General features: G+C 48.3%; 4 protein-coding genes across 4 annotated transcripts; 2 read left to right on the forward strand and 2 right to left on the reverse strand.

Moving 5' to 3' along the window:
- Positions 1-6,529: 6,529 nt before the first annotated feature.
- Positions 6,530-15,136, forward strand: FPOAC1_001159 (uncharacterized protein; the record flags this gene model as incomplete). The annotated part of the gene is made up of 6 exons (XM_044845765.1): positions 6,530-6,741; positions 7,102-7,323; positions 7,402-11,276; positions 12,237-12,312; positions 12,511-14,018; positions 14,073-15,136. The coding sequence occupies 6 exons, from the start codon at positions 6,530-6,532 to the stop codon at positions 15,134-15,136; spliced, it is 6,957 nt and encodes a 2,318-aa protein (XP_044711681.1).
- Positions 15,137-15,460: 324 nt separating this feature from the next.
- Positions 15,461-15,976, reverse strand: FPOAC1_001160 (uncharacterized protein; the record flags this gene model as incomplete). Its single annotated transcript, XM_044845766.1, has 1 exon — positions 15,461-15,976. The coding sequence occupies one exon, from the start codon at positions 15,974-15,976 to the stop codon at positions 15,461-15,463; it is 516 nt and encodes a 171-aa protein (XP_044711682.1).
- Positions 15,977-16,700: 724 nt separating this feature from the next.
- On the reverse strand, positions 16,701-17,602 carry FPOAC1_001161 (uncharacterized protein; the record flags this gene model as incomplete). The annotated part of the gene is made up of 2 exons (XM_044845767.1): positions 16,701-17,431; positions 17,482-17,602. The coding sequence occupies 2 exons, from the start codon at positions 17,600-17,602 to the stop codon at positions 16,701-16,703; spliced, it is 852 nt and encodes a 283-aa protein (XP_044711683.1).
- Positions 17,603-18,476: 874 nt separating this feature from the next.
- On the forward strand, positions 18,477-19,861 carry FPOAC1_001162 (uncharacterized protein; the record flags this gene model as incomplete). The annotated part of the gene is made up of 4 exons (XM_044845768.1): positions 18,477-18,868; positions 18,923-19,049; positions 19,099-19,177; positions 19,233-19,861. 4 exons carry the CDS (start codon positions 18,477-18,479, stop codon positions 19,859-19,861), a joined length of 1,227 nt encoding a protein of 408 aa, XP_044711684.1.
- Between the last annotated feature and the right edge of the window lie 576 nt (positions 19,862-20,437).

Raw genomic sequence — 20,437 nt, forward strand, 5'->3', positions numbered from 1 at the left:
TTTGGCGGTTGAAATAGATGAAATGCAGTTACCCGCAATACGATGAACAAAGAAGCCAAATGATGATGGATGGGGGAACGATCAGTTGATGATCACTGTGGGGGTGATGTGCTGTAGGTGACGATGGGTTAAAGTGAGTGGATGAAAGTTGATAGTTAACAGGTGGGTGTCAACGGGAACGATGATATTAAGTAAAAACTGATTGATTGAAGAAGAAAAGAAAGAGAGGCATTAAGCTTCCATGGTTTGTTCTAGACAACCTGTATACCCAACCAATACCCAAAGTCTAAGCCACCAACCATCAGTCATTCAAGCTCACAGCCACTAACAATTATTCCACCTTGAAAGTATAAGGTGAAGACTACAACTGGGTTGGTCACAGGATCATGACGTCGCACATGCGCAACTCTAATGCACGTCAGCCCCCGCTCTCTCAGTCATTCCACAATAAGAAACCAGCTTTTTGTTTGTCAGTGGGCAGGGGCTGAAGAGAAATGGCCCATCTGCTCATGTTCTAGACCCTTGGACCCTGAAGAGGAAAAGAAAAGAAAAAAGATAATAACTCAAACTATGCAGGGCTAAGCTTGTCTCGTTGGGCTGGCCGTTGGCAGAAACGTTGTAGAACCTTGGTCCAAGACTTGCAACGTTGTTTTGTGTCAAAGAACAAAGAAAATTTTATCCACGATCTTGCTTAAGCGAGGTGGGATTGAAATTTGGTTAGGAAGAATGCCTTGAAAATACAATGCGGCACCTGGCCAATTATATTATACTCCAGCGGCATATTCCAAGGCCAAAGTACTTTGTTCTTCCAAAGTCAGAACCTTTAATCAAATCACAGTAACCCCGGGTCCGCCGATGCCGGTCATGTGACTCGGGGCCCCGACACTCGGGTTTAGTGGGTCTTTCTCCCGACTCACTACCGGCTTTGATCTTTGACAATCCCGCTGTCACGGAGCCGAGGAACATATCGGTTCAGGGACCAGTCCAGATTCTCGGCTTCCCATTCTTGAATAGTCATAATTTTACTTAGCGGCTTGTCATGGCGATCACCACTTCCACCGTCTCTCCTGAAACCGGATTAAGCACTACAGACCCCTGAACACTCGCTGATGTCCAGGGGTGTTAAGACTCTCCGTTCACCAGGATTGTAGATACATACAATACCATGTTGACGATAGCCTTAGTTTAACCTGAATAGGGTTTTGATGCTGGTGGTGAGCTTGTCAAACTCGTATCGAGGCCACTAGCAGATTCCTGTAGGAGTTGCTCTATCTGTAGAGAACTAGTATTTCATGCAGAACTGATTCAGGTTATTCTTGTCAGCGATGGTTACGGCGAATGCTGCATCGGCAGGCGACTTGCCGTGAATATCGAATACCTACGTGCGATGTGGTTGGTTCAGCTATTATGAGTTGGGCGACGATCATACATCGAGTCGATCATCATCATGGCTCGTTTCAAAAGACGTCAGACGACAAGAAACCCTCGAAATCATAACATCGGAATTCGTGATCCGACGTTTACCGCTCGGGTCTATGGCTTCAAGAGGCATTATATCTGGTATATGCATTGCAAAGGCAAATCTTTCTAACTATGTCACCCTCAAAACCTATCATCATTGACGTCTATGGGGAACGTGAGGTGTTAGTCAGTGTATCAGAATAAGGGATGATACTCTTCCTAAACGGGGAACCAAGATTTATCGTACGATTTTTTTACAAGATACCCTAAAGCCCAGCGGATACTAGGATAAGTTTAGACATAGTCAACAACCCCGAGGCTTCCTGTCAGGCTTTCAGCATAGTGAAACACTAGATGTTAAATTGAATCTAGATATAGTTCACAGAGAGACTATCCTTCAAGATCGAAGATATCGAATCGGCGCGGCGATCCAAACCTGGATCGCCATTCCAGAACAAGCATCTTGTGTTCACATTCCGACACTGTCCAAGATTTCACAGAACTATCTGTCTTTGAACTCACCCTGTACGGGTAGGCCCGCCGTGAAATAAGGGTTTTTCATAACATCCGAGCTCAGGGACTAACAAAAGGGAACCCTTTTCACTAACGCGAGTGATAGTTAATTACTACTCGTGCGCTAGTAGATAAAGAAACGTGGAGTATTTCGTGCATTTTTGCGGGCGGAGTCGCGATGATCGAAATCAACCGCGTGTAACTATAAGGTTGTAGTACGTGGTGGAGATTTCTATCATGACACAGTTGTTTGGTTTTCCCACGATGGCGGAAGAATATGTCAAGTTACATGTGTCCTACACGCATTTACATAATTCCACGAACAAGTATGTGAAGGCCTGGTTTATGCAACGGTAGTGTCTCTTGGTATCAGGTCCTCTCGTTATCTATCACATCTGAGCATCACATCACACCGCCTTTGTTGAGTCTGATCTGATTGTGTAGTTGGGAGTCGGCTATCTGCAGATGTAGAGAGGATTTGCAATTGTTGATGGAGAGTTATTAAACTTCATCCTCAAGCTCTACCTCATTGATAGTGCCAGTATTCCTAGTCTCTGAGCTTAGGATGTAGCTCATCCTTTGGGATCTAAGCCACGATATTGTCGCAGCTTTCGTGAACCAACGACAATGGCAGATACTCACAAAGATGACCTGGTTCTCTACAGAGTAACTACTGGTAAACTATTATCCACATGGGTTCCGGGAACTCTCATCAACGGTTGAAAAAATTGCAATTCCCGTCCTCGGGTGCCCTTTTTCGTGACGAAAAGCCCATCTGGAACATTGTCTTGGCATGTATAGCAGCCCTTGACGCGAGGATCGTACATTTACCAATGACAAAGACCCAGGAACACAGATCCCGCTCCCGATCCTAAGCCCTGCCGCGCAGTCGCAATCCGAGCACACGGAAGAATTTGGTGGTTTCTCTATTGCCTCACTACTCGCGAGACATGCTTCCGTGGTGACCGCTACGGATGTGTCTCAGTGCAAAGCTGCAAGGAAGAGGAGAAAGGTATGCGTTGAAGAGGTTGCTCTGTTACATGGCCCGTCTAGTGAACTATTCCCGTGTTTGACGGATTGCAAAAAAGGGAGCATGGACAGGTTTATTGAAAATACCCTTTCTCTTGCATATGCAGCTTGGCATTTGCCCCGGATGTGACGCTTCCAGAGTGGCTTGCAGTTGATCTATCAAGTGGCTGTTGTGTTTGTATGTGCACAGACATGTATGAACGCAGTAGGTAAGGTACCTATGTACAAAGGCACACATTGCCATTGTCGTACCATTCACGGGCGACGGGAATGTCTTTGCCAATGTCTTGATTTCTATAATGACACAAGCCATCTCAGCCCGAAGCGCCTTGTGTTTCTCATTGCGATCCTAAACAAAGCCGATATATGCGGAGTCTTGTGATCTGAAGCTCGCTCTGTGTCATGTCATCCCTCAAATAACTGGGTCAGTGCTTGGATTCTGGGCGGTTAGACCTGGGAAGCTGATTTGATTGATGATGGCCTACTCTGTAGTACGTACATATATGATACCTTGACCAGGGTTTAGAATGGATCTCCGGAGTTCGGGCCACTCGAGATGGCCAGATTGTACCTGCATGATGCCGATACATACTACATACGCAATTGATATAGGACACACGCGCATACTATACTTTTGTCGTTACGCGACCTTCTCTTTTAGGGGACCTTAAAATGCAAGCGAAATGTAGAGTGATGGATTAGATACATACTGTGAAACATAGCAGACTTTGAGTTGTGGGAAACTTACTACAACAAGTACATACCTATACAATGAATAAATGTTGCTAGTTGTAAGTGGACCTTTGTTCTTTGTCGCATTCCACTCCAAGAGATATCCATCTTTTTTCTTTTCTTTTTCTAGTTTGTCCAACAAGTTTCATTTGTGTCTTTTCTGGAGTCAAAAGGGGACCCAGCACATGGCAGAAATACTCCGGCCATCTAATATCTGATGACCCCTTCGCAATTGCTACATGACAGTCTATAGCGGTTAGACTCACCAACCCTTGCGCATTAAACCCTGCAGTGGATTGTTTGACCGTTCTGAATCAGGCGTGCTATAGCCCATTGCGGTTCTGATTGGGAGGGTGATCCTCGACGCTTTCAAGGGGACCCCTGCCCTTGTATTGAAGGAGCCCACCTGCGGCTTGGCCATTTTTGTTGCGAGCTGACAATCAATGGCTTTGGAAGAAGACAATTAATTTATTGACAAAGACATGACATGAACAATGAATACGTAGTGGGAAAAAAAAAGATATACGATGCAGCAGTAGTGAGATACATCTGAAACATAATCGAGATCATTGGATTTTTCTGATATTAGAGTAATCAAATATTCTCAATTCAATGGTAAGTTATGGTGACAGTGCTGCAACATTACATCCATTGCGCCAAAATAGAGAAAGATGATCGTTCAAGATAGTGGCTCTGATCTCAATTCCCTTCCGCGGAGGCTTGAGCAAGGACCAGAAATCAACCATCTTTACCCCTGACTAAAAAGTTCACGCGTGAATCCAAGCTCCAGCACTAAAATAAACCGTTCAGTAAGGAAAAAAAAAAGCCTTTGTCTACGTCGAAAAGAAAAGAGTTAACTCTCGCAACGTCCCGTAGTCCCCGTGGCAGTTTGCGTTCCAGTCGCGTTGCAGAGTGAACGCCAAACAAAGCATATCTTTAGACTACTGGAATGGAGAAATCGGTCGTTAAGATTCTAGACCTTTACGGCCCGTTTCTGTTTGAAACGACGACATGTCCAGAGTTGTACATAGTTTCGTTTAATTTTAGCTGAACAACAACTTCTTGTTCTCAGTAATATCAAGTCATGACAGATGATGACGATGCAGAATCGACAATACTAAAATTAATCAATTATTCCCCGCAGCAGCCGCCCGTCGTTCCAACCTTGCCATGTGAGGCCCTGAGTCAAGCAGGGTCAGGCACAAAATTAATTACTGTGGGAAACTGCTGCTGTCATGGTAAAGTGGCGTCTTCTAGTCGAGTGCGATTGACGATTTCCCAGTGGGTAGACTAAGCAGGGCGGAAGCCTCGTTTGCCATTAGTAGGCGTTAGTGCGAGAAGCTGACCTGGATCCTGGAATTGTTGTTACAGTAGGCTCACGGATGAAGAATCAAGTCAAGTCAGGTCAGAGTCAGACTACCCCTTACTTTTTGCTGTCAGTGTCATTTTGCCCGGTCAGACGTGAGTCATCTGGATGTGCCATGTGGTTGCTAACAATATTATTGCTATATACCTAGCTGCTGTTTATAAGTATAAGTATCACATCACCATTATAGGCGCTTTGCAATGCAACCAGAATATCTACAGTGATGGATGTTTGCAGGACCACCCATCTGCTGTGTCGAGGGAAAAAGGGTCCCTTGATCCTTGCTAAGTGGTCTGTAGCCCACCAACAAGTATCTTTCGGCGGAGACACTTCCGTACCAGGTAGTACTTTATGGTTGATGTATCCATCCAGTGGAAAAGACTTGGTTCCGTCGTGTCAGTTTCAATATGAACAAATGTTTGTTTAAACCAACTTTTTCTTTTGGTTGAAACAGGATTCCGTCGTTAGTGACTCTAAAAATTGGTTGTGAGAAAGGAAAGAGGACAAGCAACGCAATGATTATACATAGTGGCCGTTTACTTAGTAGGGACTTTTTTTCTTCGTCCGCCCCCGGGCCCCTTTCTAGAATAGGATTCCACGAGGGCGGACGGCACCTACTAACCTTAGCTACTCTGGTTCCATCGATAAACTTGCCTATCAACTAATCAGCAAATCTCCCCCCTCAAGAATCCATCCGTTAGGAACCACTCACTCCTTTTTTAGTCTCTGCTCTTTCATCCATTCTCTTTTCTCTTTTCTTTTTGTTCCATACTGCCAAAACACTTTACTTACATATCTGTCTGTGTTACCCACTCCGAGGTCCCCGCGCCGGCGCATACACATTATACTGCCTGTCTCTGTACAGTACGTACCGCCGTGGCCGTCGATATTCGCTTCACCAATACCTGGTTCCTCCGCAAACGACATTCCCTGTCCGACTCCATTCCCAAGCCGAACAAAGCAAGGCAAGGCAAGGTATCAGGTATCTTGTCGTCCAGGGCAGCCTGGCTTCGCATAGTTATACTGGACCAGTCTTTTTTGCGACAGTCGCTTCCCAGTCGCTCGCTTCAAACTATTTCCAACGGCACTGCATTGCATTGCACTCCACACACCAAAAGCTGCTCTATTATACCCATAATCCTTACTTTTTCGACGTTCGTTTCTCGGCCTTGTATCCTGCGCTATAGTCTGCTGTCTCACCCAGTCATACAGCACAGTACTGCACTGCACTGCACTTTGTTGTAACGCGGTTACAGCTGCATGTAACGTTGGGGCCAGACTAATTCCCACCGCAGCAACCGGCATCTCGAAACGCCTCACCTCACAGGCTCACCTCATATCAGCGTTCCGTGCCCTGTACGGTACTGCACCCCGACTTATTGGCTGATGCCCTATGGTGCATAACACTGCAAGGTAGCCCGGCGCACGATGCCACAGCTTGCGCTCCAGAGCCAGAGCCAGAGCCAGAGTGTCGAAGCTTCTGTTGCTACTCCTGTCAATACCAGATTTTTCGATCGTGCTCGTTCACCCACCGAAATACCCGTTGACGACAGTCCTACCGTTGGTCGCATCGTTCGGACAAGCCCATCTGTACCATCACTCTCACTCTCATTTGGTCCATTATCATCGCCAGGTTATAGGTAAGCATTGGCCTACGCATTTTCAGAGTCTTCATCCCAACTACAAACCCTCGCAAGCAATTGCATGCTCTACACTGCTTGGGTCATCTCCACCCACACCCCCCGGCCAGCGCTGGCCCCGGCTTCTTCCTGGCCCCTTCATCACTGTCTCTCACAATCTCTCCCCTCCATACATCTTTGGTTCTTGGCCCTTCTCGACCAGCAATTATCTTTCCTCCCTACCCCAGGTCAAGTGCTGTACGAGGTTACCACTAAACCTCAAGCCTTCCTTCACCATACCTTACATTTCGAACCCAGGCACACCTTGCGCTCTGCCGTGGAACCCTTTGCGCTACTTCTCTAACACATTGCGCCCACTAGATCTCTTAGACCAGTAATTTCGAGTCCACTTAAGGCCGCCGCCAACTTTCCTTACGAACAAGCAAGTCCCAGTCCGCGAAGCGACGTCTTTCCAAGCCGATCTACACCAACACCAACCTATCGAGCCAATACAGAGCCTGAGATCTCATCGGGCCTTGGTAAAGAGACCTCGTTCCTAAGCGACTCCTCGGACGAAGGATCACCTCGACCTCTCAGCCCCAGGTTCGTTCCCACACGGGCAGTAACCAGCGCACCTGCCACTACTGCTCGAACTTTTCTCGCAAGCTGACTTCCACTTAGGCAGGGCTACGCAGGCAGTCCGAATGGATTGCGAACCGTCTCCGAGCCTATAACTTCGAAGCCTGGAACAGGCTCAAACTCGCCAGTATCTCCGGCCATGGCTGGTCCGGTAGCTGCGGCCCAGGCTGAGTCTTCCAGAGGACTAACTCGAAATTCCTCCATCGACTCAGCCATTTCAGCAATCTCAACCAAGTCTGGGTCAAACAACAACACTGATGGTCAACACGGACCTTCGGAAATCGCCCATCTTATCAAGACAGCAGGCAGTCCCGAGACTCTAATTCAATATTTGCTTAAGGAGAAGCATTCCCAGTCGCAACAAAATAGCCAGCTATGGCGCTTGGTAGACAAGCAACGGGCCATGATTCTAGGCCTTAACAAGGATCTGGAAAGAGCTCTGAAAGACAAGGAGAAATATAGAAAGAAGCTGAAAGAGGTGATATCACTTCCATCTGCTCCATTGTCTTCAAACGATGACGCAAAAGAACCCACGAAAGTGTCTGGTCCCCCGGCACCTCGAGCTGATTTACAACGAGCCAAGGATCAGACAGTGCCCCCAGAATCGCCAATTCTCGAAGCCGAGAGCCCAAGGAATTCGCCTATTGACATCTCCATGGCGCCTTATCCCATCACTCCACCAGCAGACCAGCTTAGTGCTCCACATTCAGCCGTGGGTGACCTCTTGAACCCTGCGCATGCCATGCCTAAGCCGCAAGACCATGCTTTGGATAAGTATGATCATGAGGCCGAGGAGCGCGCTGCGGATGACGCACGGAAAGAGAAGTCGGACAAGTTGGAGGAACCAGCCAAGGACATTCCTTACAACGTCGCTATCCCGCCGTCGCGTAGCCTTCCAAGCGAGCCTCCCAAGATGCCACCACCAAAACCTCCAGTGACACATCTCCCGACAGTTGCTGTTCTTGAGGCCACTCCTCAGCCTGATGAAGGTCTTTCAAAGTTTCCAGTGCCCCCACCAAGGAAGCCACCGCCTGCACCCTTGATGTTGAACAAGGAACTAAGGACACATCTAAGCCCCTCACCCGAGGAAGAAGAAACTGAATCCGATTATGACGACATCTTGGAAGTTGATGAGATTGTTCTCGATCGCCGTGGACGCCGAAGAACCCGAGAAGAAGATGATCGAGATCGTGAAATTATTGCTATAAAGGAAGCTGTTGCACGTAGTGCGTCCAAGAAGAGCAAATCCAGTCAACCTGGATCCCCACGAGACGCAGCCCAGGTCCCTGCACAAGAGTTTGGGACAGCCTCACTGGGAGAGATGCTCAGTGGAACAAAAACTAGGGAAATCCCTGCGCCTTTGTTAAGCCCGGGCCTACCCGCAAGCCCCCGGCCTTCCAACCTCAGTTCGCCGCCTTTGTCCCCAAGATCGATACAATTTCAAGCAGGACCTCTCTCTCCAAGACCACCTCGTCAACCTATTCCGTTGCCGCCAAACACGCCGCTAGCAACACCCGCCGCAAATCCAGCAAGAGCGCCCGAAAACGGCGCTGCGTCTGAAGGCTCTTCGTCCCAAAGACAACAGGGTGCGCAACAGGAAATTGTCGGCCACGCAGATCAACCAATCATCAGAATGTCGAGCCCTGGCGAACGAACGGAGGTTTACAAGGGTTTGGTCACAGATGAGTACCCGGACCTCTTACTGCCACCAAACGCACTGCCCTCTATCAAGATTATGGTTGCGTCTTCCCGCATGAAACCATCCCGAGCGAGCATGATGTCTCTTACGCAGCTCGAGGAAGATCCCGTCTTCACTCTGGCTATCATCTCGCGATCTGATAATGGCGAGCTTTGGCGGATCGAGAAAGACTTGGCCTCGCTGACAAGACTTGATTCAAGACTGAAGCAGTGTAATTCTTACACAGTCAGGGCGCCCGAGCGTTCTCTATTCAGTGGTCATGCGCCGGCCAAGCTCGATGCCCGTAGGACGGTCTTGGAGCAGTTCATGGATGATATACTGGATATTCCTTTTGACACAAAGACAGCCATCGAGCTTTGCAAATATTTGTCATCTCACGTTCTCCCACCAAATCTGGACGACACAGCATCATTGGGCGACACGGGATCGGAAACTACTGGCAACAAAATCGGACCTGATGGTCGGCCTCGGCGCAGCGGTTACTTGACCAAGAAGGGCAAGAATTTCGGTGGCTGGAAAGCCAGATACTTCGTCCTAAACGGGCCCCTGTTGAAGTACTTTGAGGTGCCCGGCGGTGCGCATCTGGGAACCATCAAGCTCCAAGGTGCACAGATTGGCAAGCAGAACCAGAACAATGACAACCAGTCGCCAGCATATTCTGCCAATGGTGACGACCTGGATAACCAGTTCCGTCACGCTTTCCTGATTTTGGAACCCAAGAAGAAGGACACAAGCAGTCATTTCAGACACGTCCTTTGCGCAGAAAGCGACAAGGAGCGAGACCTGTGGGTTGAGGCTCTTCTGCAATGGGTTGATTATCGGGACCCCGAGGACCTTGAACCACCATTGTCATCGAGAAGTGGCCATCATCATGATCGTCAAACACCAGGCCATGACCACCGTACTGAGCATCGTACAGACCATCGTCTCGAGCCTCCCAATTCTGGCAAAGTCCGAAAGGTACCCAGGAAATCTTACCATCACCCATCAGATTCCGACACTTTGGTCGGTGTCCGATACGATTCTACCCAATTAGGAGATGCCCCTCAGCATACTGGTCCTGCACGACCCAAGACTTCCGGTGGCCTGCCTGAAACTCCGCATGCCCGTGGATTTGACACCTTCTCTTCATCACAAAGCAAGCTCATTTCGGGTCCTAGGGACCCTCAGCCCATATCTGATTTGGGTGCTTGGGGGAATAAGCCAAACCTGCCAACGGCTGACGAGAAGAAGCAGAGAAAACGAAGTTTCTTTGGGTTTGGGCCCAAGGCTCGGTCTTCATCTGAAGGTCAAGATTCTTTATTTGGCGGCAGCGATGCAAATGCGACACCACCCCAGAACTCTTACCAAGGCCCTGTGCAACAAGCTTTCGGTGCACCGTTGGGAGAAGCCGTTCGATACTGTTCTCCTACGGATGTGAACGTGCCTCTTCCAGCTGTCGTATATCGATGCATTCAGTATCTGGACTCCAAGAATGCGATCCTCGAAGAGGGAATCTTCCGTTTGAGTGGCTCTAACATTGTCATCAAGCAGCTCAAAGAGCGATTCAACACCGAAGGGGACATCAACCTGATCACCGACCGCCAATATTATGACATCCATGCCGTCGCTTCATTGCTGAAGCTCTATCTTCGAGAACTGCCAACTACAATTTTGACCAGAGATCTACACATGGAGTTTTTGACGACAATGGAGATCACAGACCACGCGGCAAAGATGTCGGCATTGGGTGAGCTGGTTCATAGACTTCCCCAGGCCAACGCGACGCTGCTCAAATACCTGATTGGCTTCTTGATCAAGATCATCAACAACGCGGACATAAATAAGATGACCGTCCGCAACGTTGGCATTGTCTTTTCACCAACTCTCAACATCCCAGCCCCTGTTTTTGCAATGTTCCTACAAAACTACGAGGGCATTTTTGGGATTGATCCAGAGGTTTATGAGCTCCCGTCACCAGCCTCCGAACCAGAACTCCAACGATTCGAGGCGCCACCACGATTTGACGTCCCCGCTCGTCCGTCTACCGCTGGTAGTGTATCATCTCCTCATGGCCAGATGCGACGAGACGTACAGCGATCGACCCCTACCCCTCCCCTTCTGGTTAACAACGCTCCAATGCGAACTTCGCCCCCTTCGAGTGCATCCAGACTTGGTTACGACCCATTCAACAGTGCTTACGATAATGGCTACAGGCCACCTTCGGCCAACGACAGGCGTATGTTGCAGCCCTCATACGAAGATCTGGGCGGTGCTTCAGCAACATATGATCAAAACACGATGTCGACTAGCAGACGTCGCGAGAGTTCCATCTTTATGGGTGGCATGATGGGCCCCCAGCACCAGGGATCGAAGAGCCGTTTGAGAGAGGAAACACGTTTCTAAACTGTATATGTGCTTGACTTTTTACCTGTTTTGTTATTGCCACATACCCACTCGTTTCGACATGCGATGATACCATACATACCATACCAAACGTTACCACACTATTTTATGATGATTTATACTTTAATACCTTGCATATCGGAGTTTTTACTTAATGGTTCTTTACGGTGGATTTGCTCTTTCCTGATTTATCAGCATCACTATCAATGTGGACTCTTGGTTCGAAAGGGTTAAAGACAACTACTAGATGGAAGGGAATCGAGGCCGGGCTAGTCTGTATGAGAGACGGTTTGAAGGAACTTGAAGGATTGCAAGTGGAATGAGTAGCGTCGATGTGGGCTCGAACATGTTGCTTTTTCTGCTTAGCATGGCGTTATGGATAGGTCATTTCTATATAAGATATCTTGAATGCAATCATGCTCTAGAGTCTAGGTTTCCACCAGCTATCACTTCGTTCCAATCACGAGGCGCCCTTTCCAATATGCTTGGGCTTACTTTTATTAATTCATCTTTACGAAGCCTGTTTTCATCTTTGGAGATAGAGTTAGTCTGGGTTACATGATGTCTATCTCAATGCCACCCTAGTAGGTAGCAGAAAAAATGACCTCCTAAGTCTTGGGTTACAAAAATAAATAGTCTAAGAGCTATGGTCTAAGGAACATAAAGTGACCCGCTAATTTCGTCTTTTATGCTTCCAGCGGCCAATTTTTCTGATACCCTGAGGCCACCCAGGTAAGATATACGGAGATGCGGACGTCATGCCCCGATTCATTGCTGACTAATCTCGCTCAAGGCTCCGGAAGTATCGGAGTCGGCGACGAACATCGCCGTCCTCCACCATCGCATCGTCAAAAGGCCGGCATATTGAAGTAACAAGCTCCGATGGAGCTCGATCCTCGTCTTGGCGCGACTGGCGATAGAGCCTTATTACTAACAAATTTTGGGCCAGACGGAACATCGAGACCGTCACCGAGTCACAATGTTTCATCTGCCGGGGGATCACTGATGCCCTTCTCTCACACCCACGACGCGCATGATGACCATAACAGTGCTGATAACACACCTAGCGCATCAGTTGAGAATCCAGAATCACCGCAGCATCAACATTCGCAGCTTCACGATGAACATGAGGGAGATGCAAATGATCCTAAGCGACCGCGAGCATGTGAAGCGTGTCGCGGTTTGAAAGTACGCTGCGAACCTGATCCTAACGATGAGGGACCATGCAAAAGATGCCGGAAGGCCGGACGGAACTGTGTCGTGACGATGCCGACGCGCAAGCGCCAAAAGAAGACGGATAGCAGAGTCGCTGAACTAGAAAAAAAGATTGACGCCTTGACAGCGAGTTTGCAAGCTAGAGCAGCACCTGTAGGTGGTCAGCCATATGCGCAAGGCCAAGGTCAGACCCACGGCATCGCGGACTCATCAAGAAATGTCACACCCAAACCACCCAATGACTCTAGCACACCTACGGCTTCATACAACAATGGCAGTTGGAGACCGCCCGCATGGGGGTCCTTTGCGTCGGCTCAGCCTCTCATGCAGCAGACGTCTACAGCTGAGCATAACTCAGAACGCGCATCCCCAGCTCGGTCGAGTGCGACCCTGGCTCCTACTCCAGCGACTGGACAGAAGAGGAAGTTCTCTGACGGCCGTGAAGCTTCAATCGAGCAGCCTCGTGCCGAGGAGACTCCAGCTGAGGCCCTAGCGGCATATCTGACAAGGGCAAAGGGTGGTGATATCGTCGAGCGTGGAATTATCACCATGGACAAAGCCACTGAGCTATTTGCTCGGTATAATGACCATATGATATCGCATCTTCCGGCTGTCATCTTTCAGCCTGGCTTTACAGCATCTGAACTTCGAAAGACAAAACCGATACTTTTTCTAGCCATCATGGCAGTTGCGTCTGCAGAGTCACCCGTTCTTCAAAAGACTCTACAAAAGGAGATGATGCTCACTTTTGCTGAGAAGGTAATACTTTCTGGCGAGAAGAGTCTTGAGTTGGTGCAAGCGATTAATGTTGGCGTGATTTGGTATTGGCCGCCAGAACACTTTGAGGAGCTCAAGTTCTACCAGCTTGTTCACATGTCAGCTGTCATGGCCATCGATATTGGACTCGGACAGAAATTCAAGCAGCGTCGTGGACTAGTTATGCCCGATACTTGGCGTCCTGCACCAGGCACCCCGGTCGCTGGGCCCTTGCCTCAGAGCCGCCGTTGGACACCTCCAGACTCAACGAGTCTGGAAAGTCGGCGCACATGGCTGACGTGCTATTTTCTAGCAGCTAACACCTCTATGGCCTTGCACCGACCCAATCTCATACGTTGGACTCCTTTTATGGACGAGAGTCTTCAGCTCTTGCAATCTTCGCCAGACGCTGCGCCTACTGATGCTTATTTCTGTCATCTTGTTTGGACACACCATCTGTCTGAAGAAGTTGGCGTACAGTTCTCCCTTGATGACCCGACGACAGATATCAGTATGAGTGACCCAAGAACGCAATACATTCTCAGAGGTCTCGAGCAGGAATTGAAACGATATAAGGAAAAGGTCCCTCCGGACCTGTTGCAGCGTAAGCAAAGAATAGGACCCAAAACAGCCGCTTATGTCTGCTAACCATCAGCAGCAACACTTCTTATAAGCTTTGGCGTGCTGAATTTATATATGCATGAAGTGGCGCTGCAATCCCGAGCCGAAAGTTTACGGCCGCCGTTCTCAACAGCTAATCTGCAAAACGGGCTTGTTGGTGGGGACAAGCTGTCTGCTGCGTACATAAGCTCGGTATCGACATGCCTGGCCTCTATAAAAGACATGCTCAATACCTTTCTGGCCATGGATATCTTTAGTGTACGATGCCTGCCTGTATTCAACTTCGTCCGTGTTGCGTACGCTGTTGTCATGCTTATCAAGCTCTACTTTACTGCATCGGCGACAGGCTCAGATCTTGGCCGAGTGATTGACAAAGAAGACATGCAGGTCGGCAAGTATCTCGACGGCCTTCTTGATAAGTTTCGTGCAACCGCGGCAGATGATCGTTGTCGACCTGCTGCCAAATTTCTTGTCGTTCTGGTCATGCTTCGCAGTTGGTTCTACAAACAAGCAAAGTCCGGAGCCAAGGAATCCCAACCAGCTCCACCATCAACTTCAGTCAAACAATCTCCTTCGCAGCAGCAGCAGCAGCAGCAGTCAACACCCGCTAATAACTCATCAACGCAGCCTTCTGACCGCACCCCGACAGCGAACACCCCTCTCCAGCTTCTTTCTGAAGTTGCTACAGGTGCTGGCTCTCGTAATCGCAACTCCCCAGCCAATCGGCCGTCAATGGCAGGATGGGGCTCGAGTATTCCGCAAGCTCCACAGCCATTCTTCCATGATACCCCTGACAACGCTTCAAGTTCTAGCGCTTCTATGCCATACTATAACGAGCCATTCTCGGCAGATCTGGCGGCGGCCATGGCGCCTGTAATGCCATCACTACCTTCTGCAGCTGAAAGCATGGGTAACCATAATAACGGGGATATCCTTGATTTCCCAAATCTCATTCCAGGTTGGGACTTGGAAGGTATGGGTATGGGAGTAGGGTCGCAAGGGATGTGGGAAGATGGAATGCGCATCTTCCTGGAGGAGCCATGGTTTAACACTATGTTTCAAGGCAACCCTGCGGCTGCCAACAATAACATGAACTTTTAGTCGACTGTCGCTGTTTTGCGACTAACCACGGAGTTTTGGGCACGGCGTTTTCACCTTTCGTAATATATATTCGCTTCAAGGTATCAGAAGAATTGCGATGAAAGCATAAGAGACGAAATTAGCAGGTCAGCTTATGCCATTTGGATCAGACCTCTTAGGCTGTTTATTTTTGTATCCTAAAGCTTAGGCTAACTTTGATGTCACCTATTAGATCCGGATTTGCTGTCGTTGTTCTTGACTAAAGTTGTAGCGTAACTATCGTTAACCAGGCATGTGTGTTCTCCGACCTTGACACAACGCTTATGGGTCCTTGTAAAGTGGTATCTATTTGAGAATGTACTCCCCAACAAAGGCAGTAATATAATCCCTCTTTCCCAAAGGAACGCCCTCCTTTCTTAGAATAGCATAAGCCATTGACAGGTGAAAATTGATGTTGGGAATAGCCGCTCCCATAGCAAACGCCTTGCCGGTCAAGTCCATTGTTCCAGCAGAAGATAAAGCCGTAGGCGCAACCTCTTCTCCATGGCGGTTAACGGCATCCTTGTCAGCCTTTGCGAGCAACTCTTGGGCTTTGGCGATACGCGAGTGCATGTCGTCGAATGTGACAACCTCATCTTCAAACTCGACCGACTCTCGGCCGGACAACCTGGCCACTAGCTTCTCTGCGAAGCGGGTTGCTGCGTGTACCTGGAAGCTCAGAGGGTTCATGTCTTCGTAGAGACGTGCTTCAGGAAAGCTGGCGGCGTTGGGGTGCTTTTGGGCTTCCTTGAGGATGTGGGATAGCGAGCCTAGGGCCAGCTTGGCCTCGACGATAGTTGCATCATAGAGTGAGAAGGCCATTGTGTAAATAAAAGTTAAAGTGGTGAGAGTGGCTGAAGGCTTTGGATATATGAAGTGAGTTGTTAAAAGTTATACGATAAAGGAGTATAAATAGTTGGTACTCATACTATCCGCGTATCGCTGCACATTACTTAGCGCATGGCCCACTATTAGTTGAATGAAGTCATGCAGGTCAGCTTCCATTGCGTTCTCTATTAAAAGCCTCACTTGCATCTTGATAGGAGTCCCCATCACCAAGCTCATCCTTCAGCACTAAATATAGATGTCTTGCCTCTATCAAAACAACACTTTAGGTAGGCGTGATAGCATGGCCCCACCCTAATTGATTGAGCTAAGTGAGAGGTTCGGACAGAGCGGATGTTGTAGTTCAAATGTCATAAAAAAGACTTTAAGGAGAAGAGTATGAATGGACTCGGCAAGACTAAACATGGGTAAAATGCATTCACCTTCCAAAATCAAAGCAGTATCTACATAGTAGAAGTGGGACTTTTTTGTTTTACAGACAAATGTATTCTCAGTAAACTGGAGCTATGGAGACCTCTGTGCTCATGTTTTCCGAAGTCTGCCTGTTGTCGTGTGCTATTACCGAAACGAACACAAAACCAACCCAATATCGAAGCCGGGTCCAAGTAGAAGAGTCTGAAACCCAAGCTTGGGACTGTCATATCGTGAAGTTCTTATCAGCCCAACTATCTAGTCAGTAGTAGTTAAGAAGACAGTTGATTCAGACCTGTCGAGCCCGAGCACGTGCAGCCTCCACGAAACGAAAGTTGGGTTTGGCATGGAGTAGTGGAAACCTTTCTTCTAGTTCTTCCTGGAATCTTTCCTGTATTTCATCCTGATGCAACGCTTCGCCGTCAAAGAACATTGTGGTATCTTTGTCCATATCGAAAAATACTACATCGGCATTAGACGGTAGATTGTGTTCCAAGACAAAGATGAGAGTCTGCAAATTAAGGAACTTGTTCTCGCTGAAGAAAAAACTGTTCAACGTAGTATCTACCAGGTCAGGATACTGTCTTGGCAGGTTCACTGCAATGTTCTCGAAACGTTCGAGACCTGGAAAGTATGAGCAGATCGGCTGTTCGTCAACCAAATCTTGGTCCCAATAAAAGACATCACGGGAAGGCGAAACCCGAAGACTCTTGTAAGAACCACCGTCAGATCCCAGAGCGTACTCTGTCTCTTTGCAGTATACGAGCCGGGAGAGATGGCATGCTTGAGAAAAACCTGGCGGCTTATGAGAAACCACGACTCGTGTCCAGTGTTTGTTTTTGTTTTTTGCCAACCGAAAGATTCTCGGTTCAGGAAAGGAAAGTTCCCATACTCTCTTTTGTATCTCGACAGGGAGCTTTCCGAACTGGTGGAAGGTGGTAGCAGAGCGAGGTGGTGGCTGGAAATTTACACGCCCTTCTGCGCCGTCAATCTCAGCTTTGAGAGTCAAGACCTGGCGGCCTATCCGAGTTGATTAGCACATAGCTCTACCTAGAGACAGTCAGACCAACCGTTTTGCGTGGTGAATCTGAGATCCGGTTTTGCGAATGGAATACGCAATTTAAGCTCTTCAGAGGAGATGATGAGTTCGGAGGCCGACGAGGACTCTGGCGGCTTTGGCGGCGACTCCATGATGGCTCAACTCGAGGCACAACAAAGTAAGCCGTTGCATAGGAAAGAGTGACGTGGGAGGAAAAGATGCCAGAGGAAGAAGTTTATGAAAACACTCTCAGTGGCTGCCTAAAAGTTAGGCAAGGGGGAGGAGATGTTTAGGGAAGAGGTTTAGGAGAGGTGGGATTGAGGGGTCTCAAATGGTGAACTCGTGAGAATATTTAATGAACAGTTACTGCCAGCTGCCAATATGCCTCAGTATATGGCAGTCAATTATAGAATAATTACTTATAAATAATACCTCATGTGACATAATACTGATGAGAAACACAGGCGATCTAAATAATATCTGATGTTTGTACCTAGACAATGTTGCTTCACGCTTGCTACTAAACATTGATAACCTCCAAAACCAGGCAGCAAATTAAATTATATCTAATATCTAAAGCCATCGACATATACAAGCAATAAAATAGTTTCCTCAGCACCTTGTATTTACCGTACATCTTTTCCTCTCCAAACAGTGCGGTAGTGTAGTGTAGTGTAGTGCAGGTATCCGTTCAAGCACGAATCACAAAGAAACGGAACCTTGAGTCGACAGACGGCTGACAGCTGTTGACGGCCCTTTAACATTTCTTCTCATGATTCACTCCCCCAAGCCCTCTCTCCCTCTCTCTCTCTCTCTAAAAACTATCTATAGCCCCGGCGTGACGCAGACCTCGCACAGAAATTGCTATTGTGCATCCTTTGTGGTGTTCTACTCGCACAGTCGTGTTGCCCTCGACACGCACCCGCCTGCCTATCAACCTTATAACAACCATATTCCTGCATACCTACCTTGATTCAACATCTTTGGCATTTCATTTCTTGACTTCTTCGATACTACCTAGTCGTCATGGACAAGAGCTCCATCGATGGGCGGCGCAAAAATAAGAACGCTGTAGCGCCGCAGGTCAGATTGTTGCGCAAATCAGATACAGAAACGCCCACCAGTCTACGACCTGCTTCGCCTCCAAAAAGTAACCCATGGAGTTCGACAAAGAAGCCCCCGGCAGCCTCTCTTGCGGGCATGTTCCCGCCCTTGCCAAAACCTCAATCGTTGTGGTCACCAGAGAAAATGACCAACGCTGGAGCATCTAGAGAACCCTCGACATTGTCGAATGAGTCGCGGCTTGGAGATGACATGGCACAACCTACGCTTTCGACTAGATCGTTCTCCCCAGTGTCCAACAGTTCCTCCACAACTCGCCAACTTTTTGAAGCTGCTGCGCCTCGAGCGACCGAGAAGTTAGTCAAACCCCTCCAAGTGCTGTCGAGAAACAGGAGCTGACCGCTGGAAAGCCTTTGGAAAACCCCTTTTGGTGCCGATGTGTTGGTACGTACTGGCGACATACTCCTCAAAGTACATCGCAACATTGTGGTACCTCAATCGGGCTGGTTTCGCGACAACCTGCCACCACCAAACTTGGTGAGTGTCTAACCTCTCCAGTCTGCTCATTCAAAACTGACGACGTTAGGATGGAACTCCGGTCACGGTGGACCTACGATTTGCCCCCGAAGCTGTCGCCCACTGTTTGCGATTCATCTACACTGGCAGTATGTCTTGCTATCGTTCCATAGGCGAAGAGGAAGTGGCTGACAAGGGTAACAGAAATCGAAATCTGCGAATTTGATCAATCAAGACCCTGGTATTCCTCACATATTCCCCGCTGCGTCTTGGCATATACCGCCGCTATATATCTACGCATGGCCCGAATGGCGAAACACCTCCTTCGAGTGGTTGAGAACACTTCAATCGAAATTGGATCTTTCATACGAAGACACTACCTACATCGAGACATAGATTGCTCGTCGTGGGTTCAGTTTTCGTGGCATTACCAGACAGCTCTGGAAGTTATTGTCAGGGAACAACCTCAGAAGCTGATGGTCCCTATGAGACTCGCCATGGCAAGCATTCTCGATGCCATGCTCTTTTGGCTGGCACGGCAGCCTCTCTTTGTCAGCGAGTTGAAGTCATCCTGGTGGAGGATCATGCAGATGAGTATGCCGGATATTGCTGAGTATAAGCGTCTTTGCAGAACCCCCGATAACTACAACAGTCCTTTGCCAAGTGAGATGGCGTTGAGGGAAATGTTTGAAGAGATGAAGCCGGGATATGAGAGGGAGACGACAAAGTCAGTCGCTACACAGACTGGAGATAACCCAGAGAATACAGTCTCTGTGGGCGACCCACGATACTACTTCCCCGTCGTTCATCGCGGAAGGCGTGTTTCTCTATGATATCGGTCTGTTACATCTCTAGAATGGGGCGAGAAGAGATAGGATGCGACGCGAAAAAAGGGAGTTGGCATGTGTTAGAGTTCGGGCTACACTGGTCCTTTTGTGTAGACATATACCATAGAGTCGCTGATATTTGGGATGAACATTGAGAGATTCATTTGCTTGTATAATGCAATAAGTTGAGAAGCCCTGGATTGAGGTTGATTTGCATTAGTAGGTATCTATCTAATCGGCAGTAGAAAAGCTGACCCCCTAAGTTTTAGGATATAAAAATAAGAGACCTAAGAAACCTGGTCTAAGTAGCATAAGTTGGCCTACTAATTTCGTCTCTTATTTTTCTTAGACCCTAAGGAAGAGTTTATTAGGTAGTTAAACAGACTGAAGTGACGGGTATGCGGCTGCCTAGGATACAAACTAGGTAGGCAGTGAATCACTGCCGCAGCTTGACAGTGAATCACTGACTGCCACAGCTTGACAGTGTCTATAAAACTGGGAATCTTTCTTCCTCCTCCTTAATTTCCTTTCTTCCTCCTACATCAACATCAGCTTGGATCAGAATACGCTGCACCTCAGGAG

This window comes from Fusarium poae, chromosome 1 (genome assembly GCF_019609905.1).
Source record: "Fusarium poae strain DAOMC 252244 chromosome 1, whole genome shotgun sequence".
In the NCBI taxonomy this organism is placed as follows: domain Eukaryota; kingdom Fungi; phylum Ascomycota; class Sordariomycetes; order Hypocreales; family Nectriaceae; genus Fusarium; species Fusarium poae.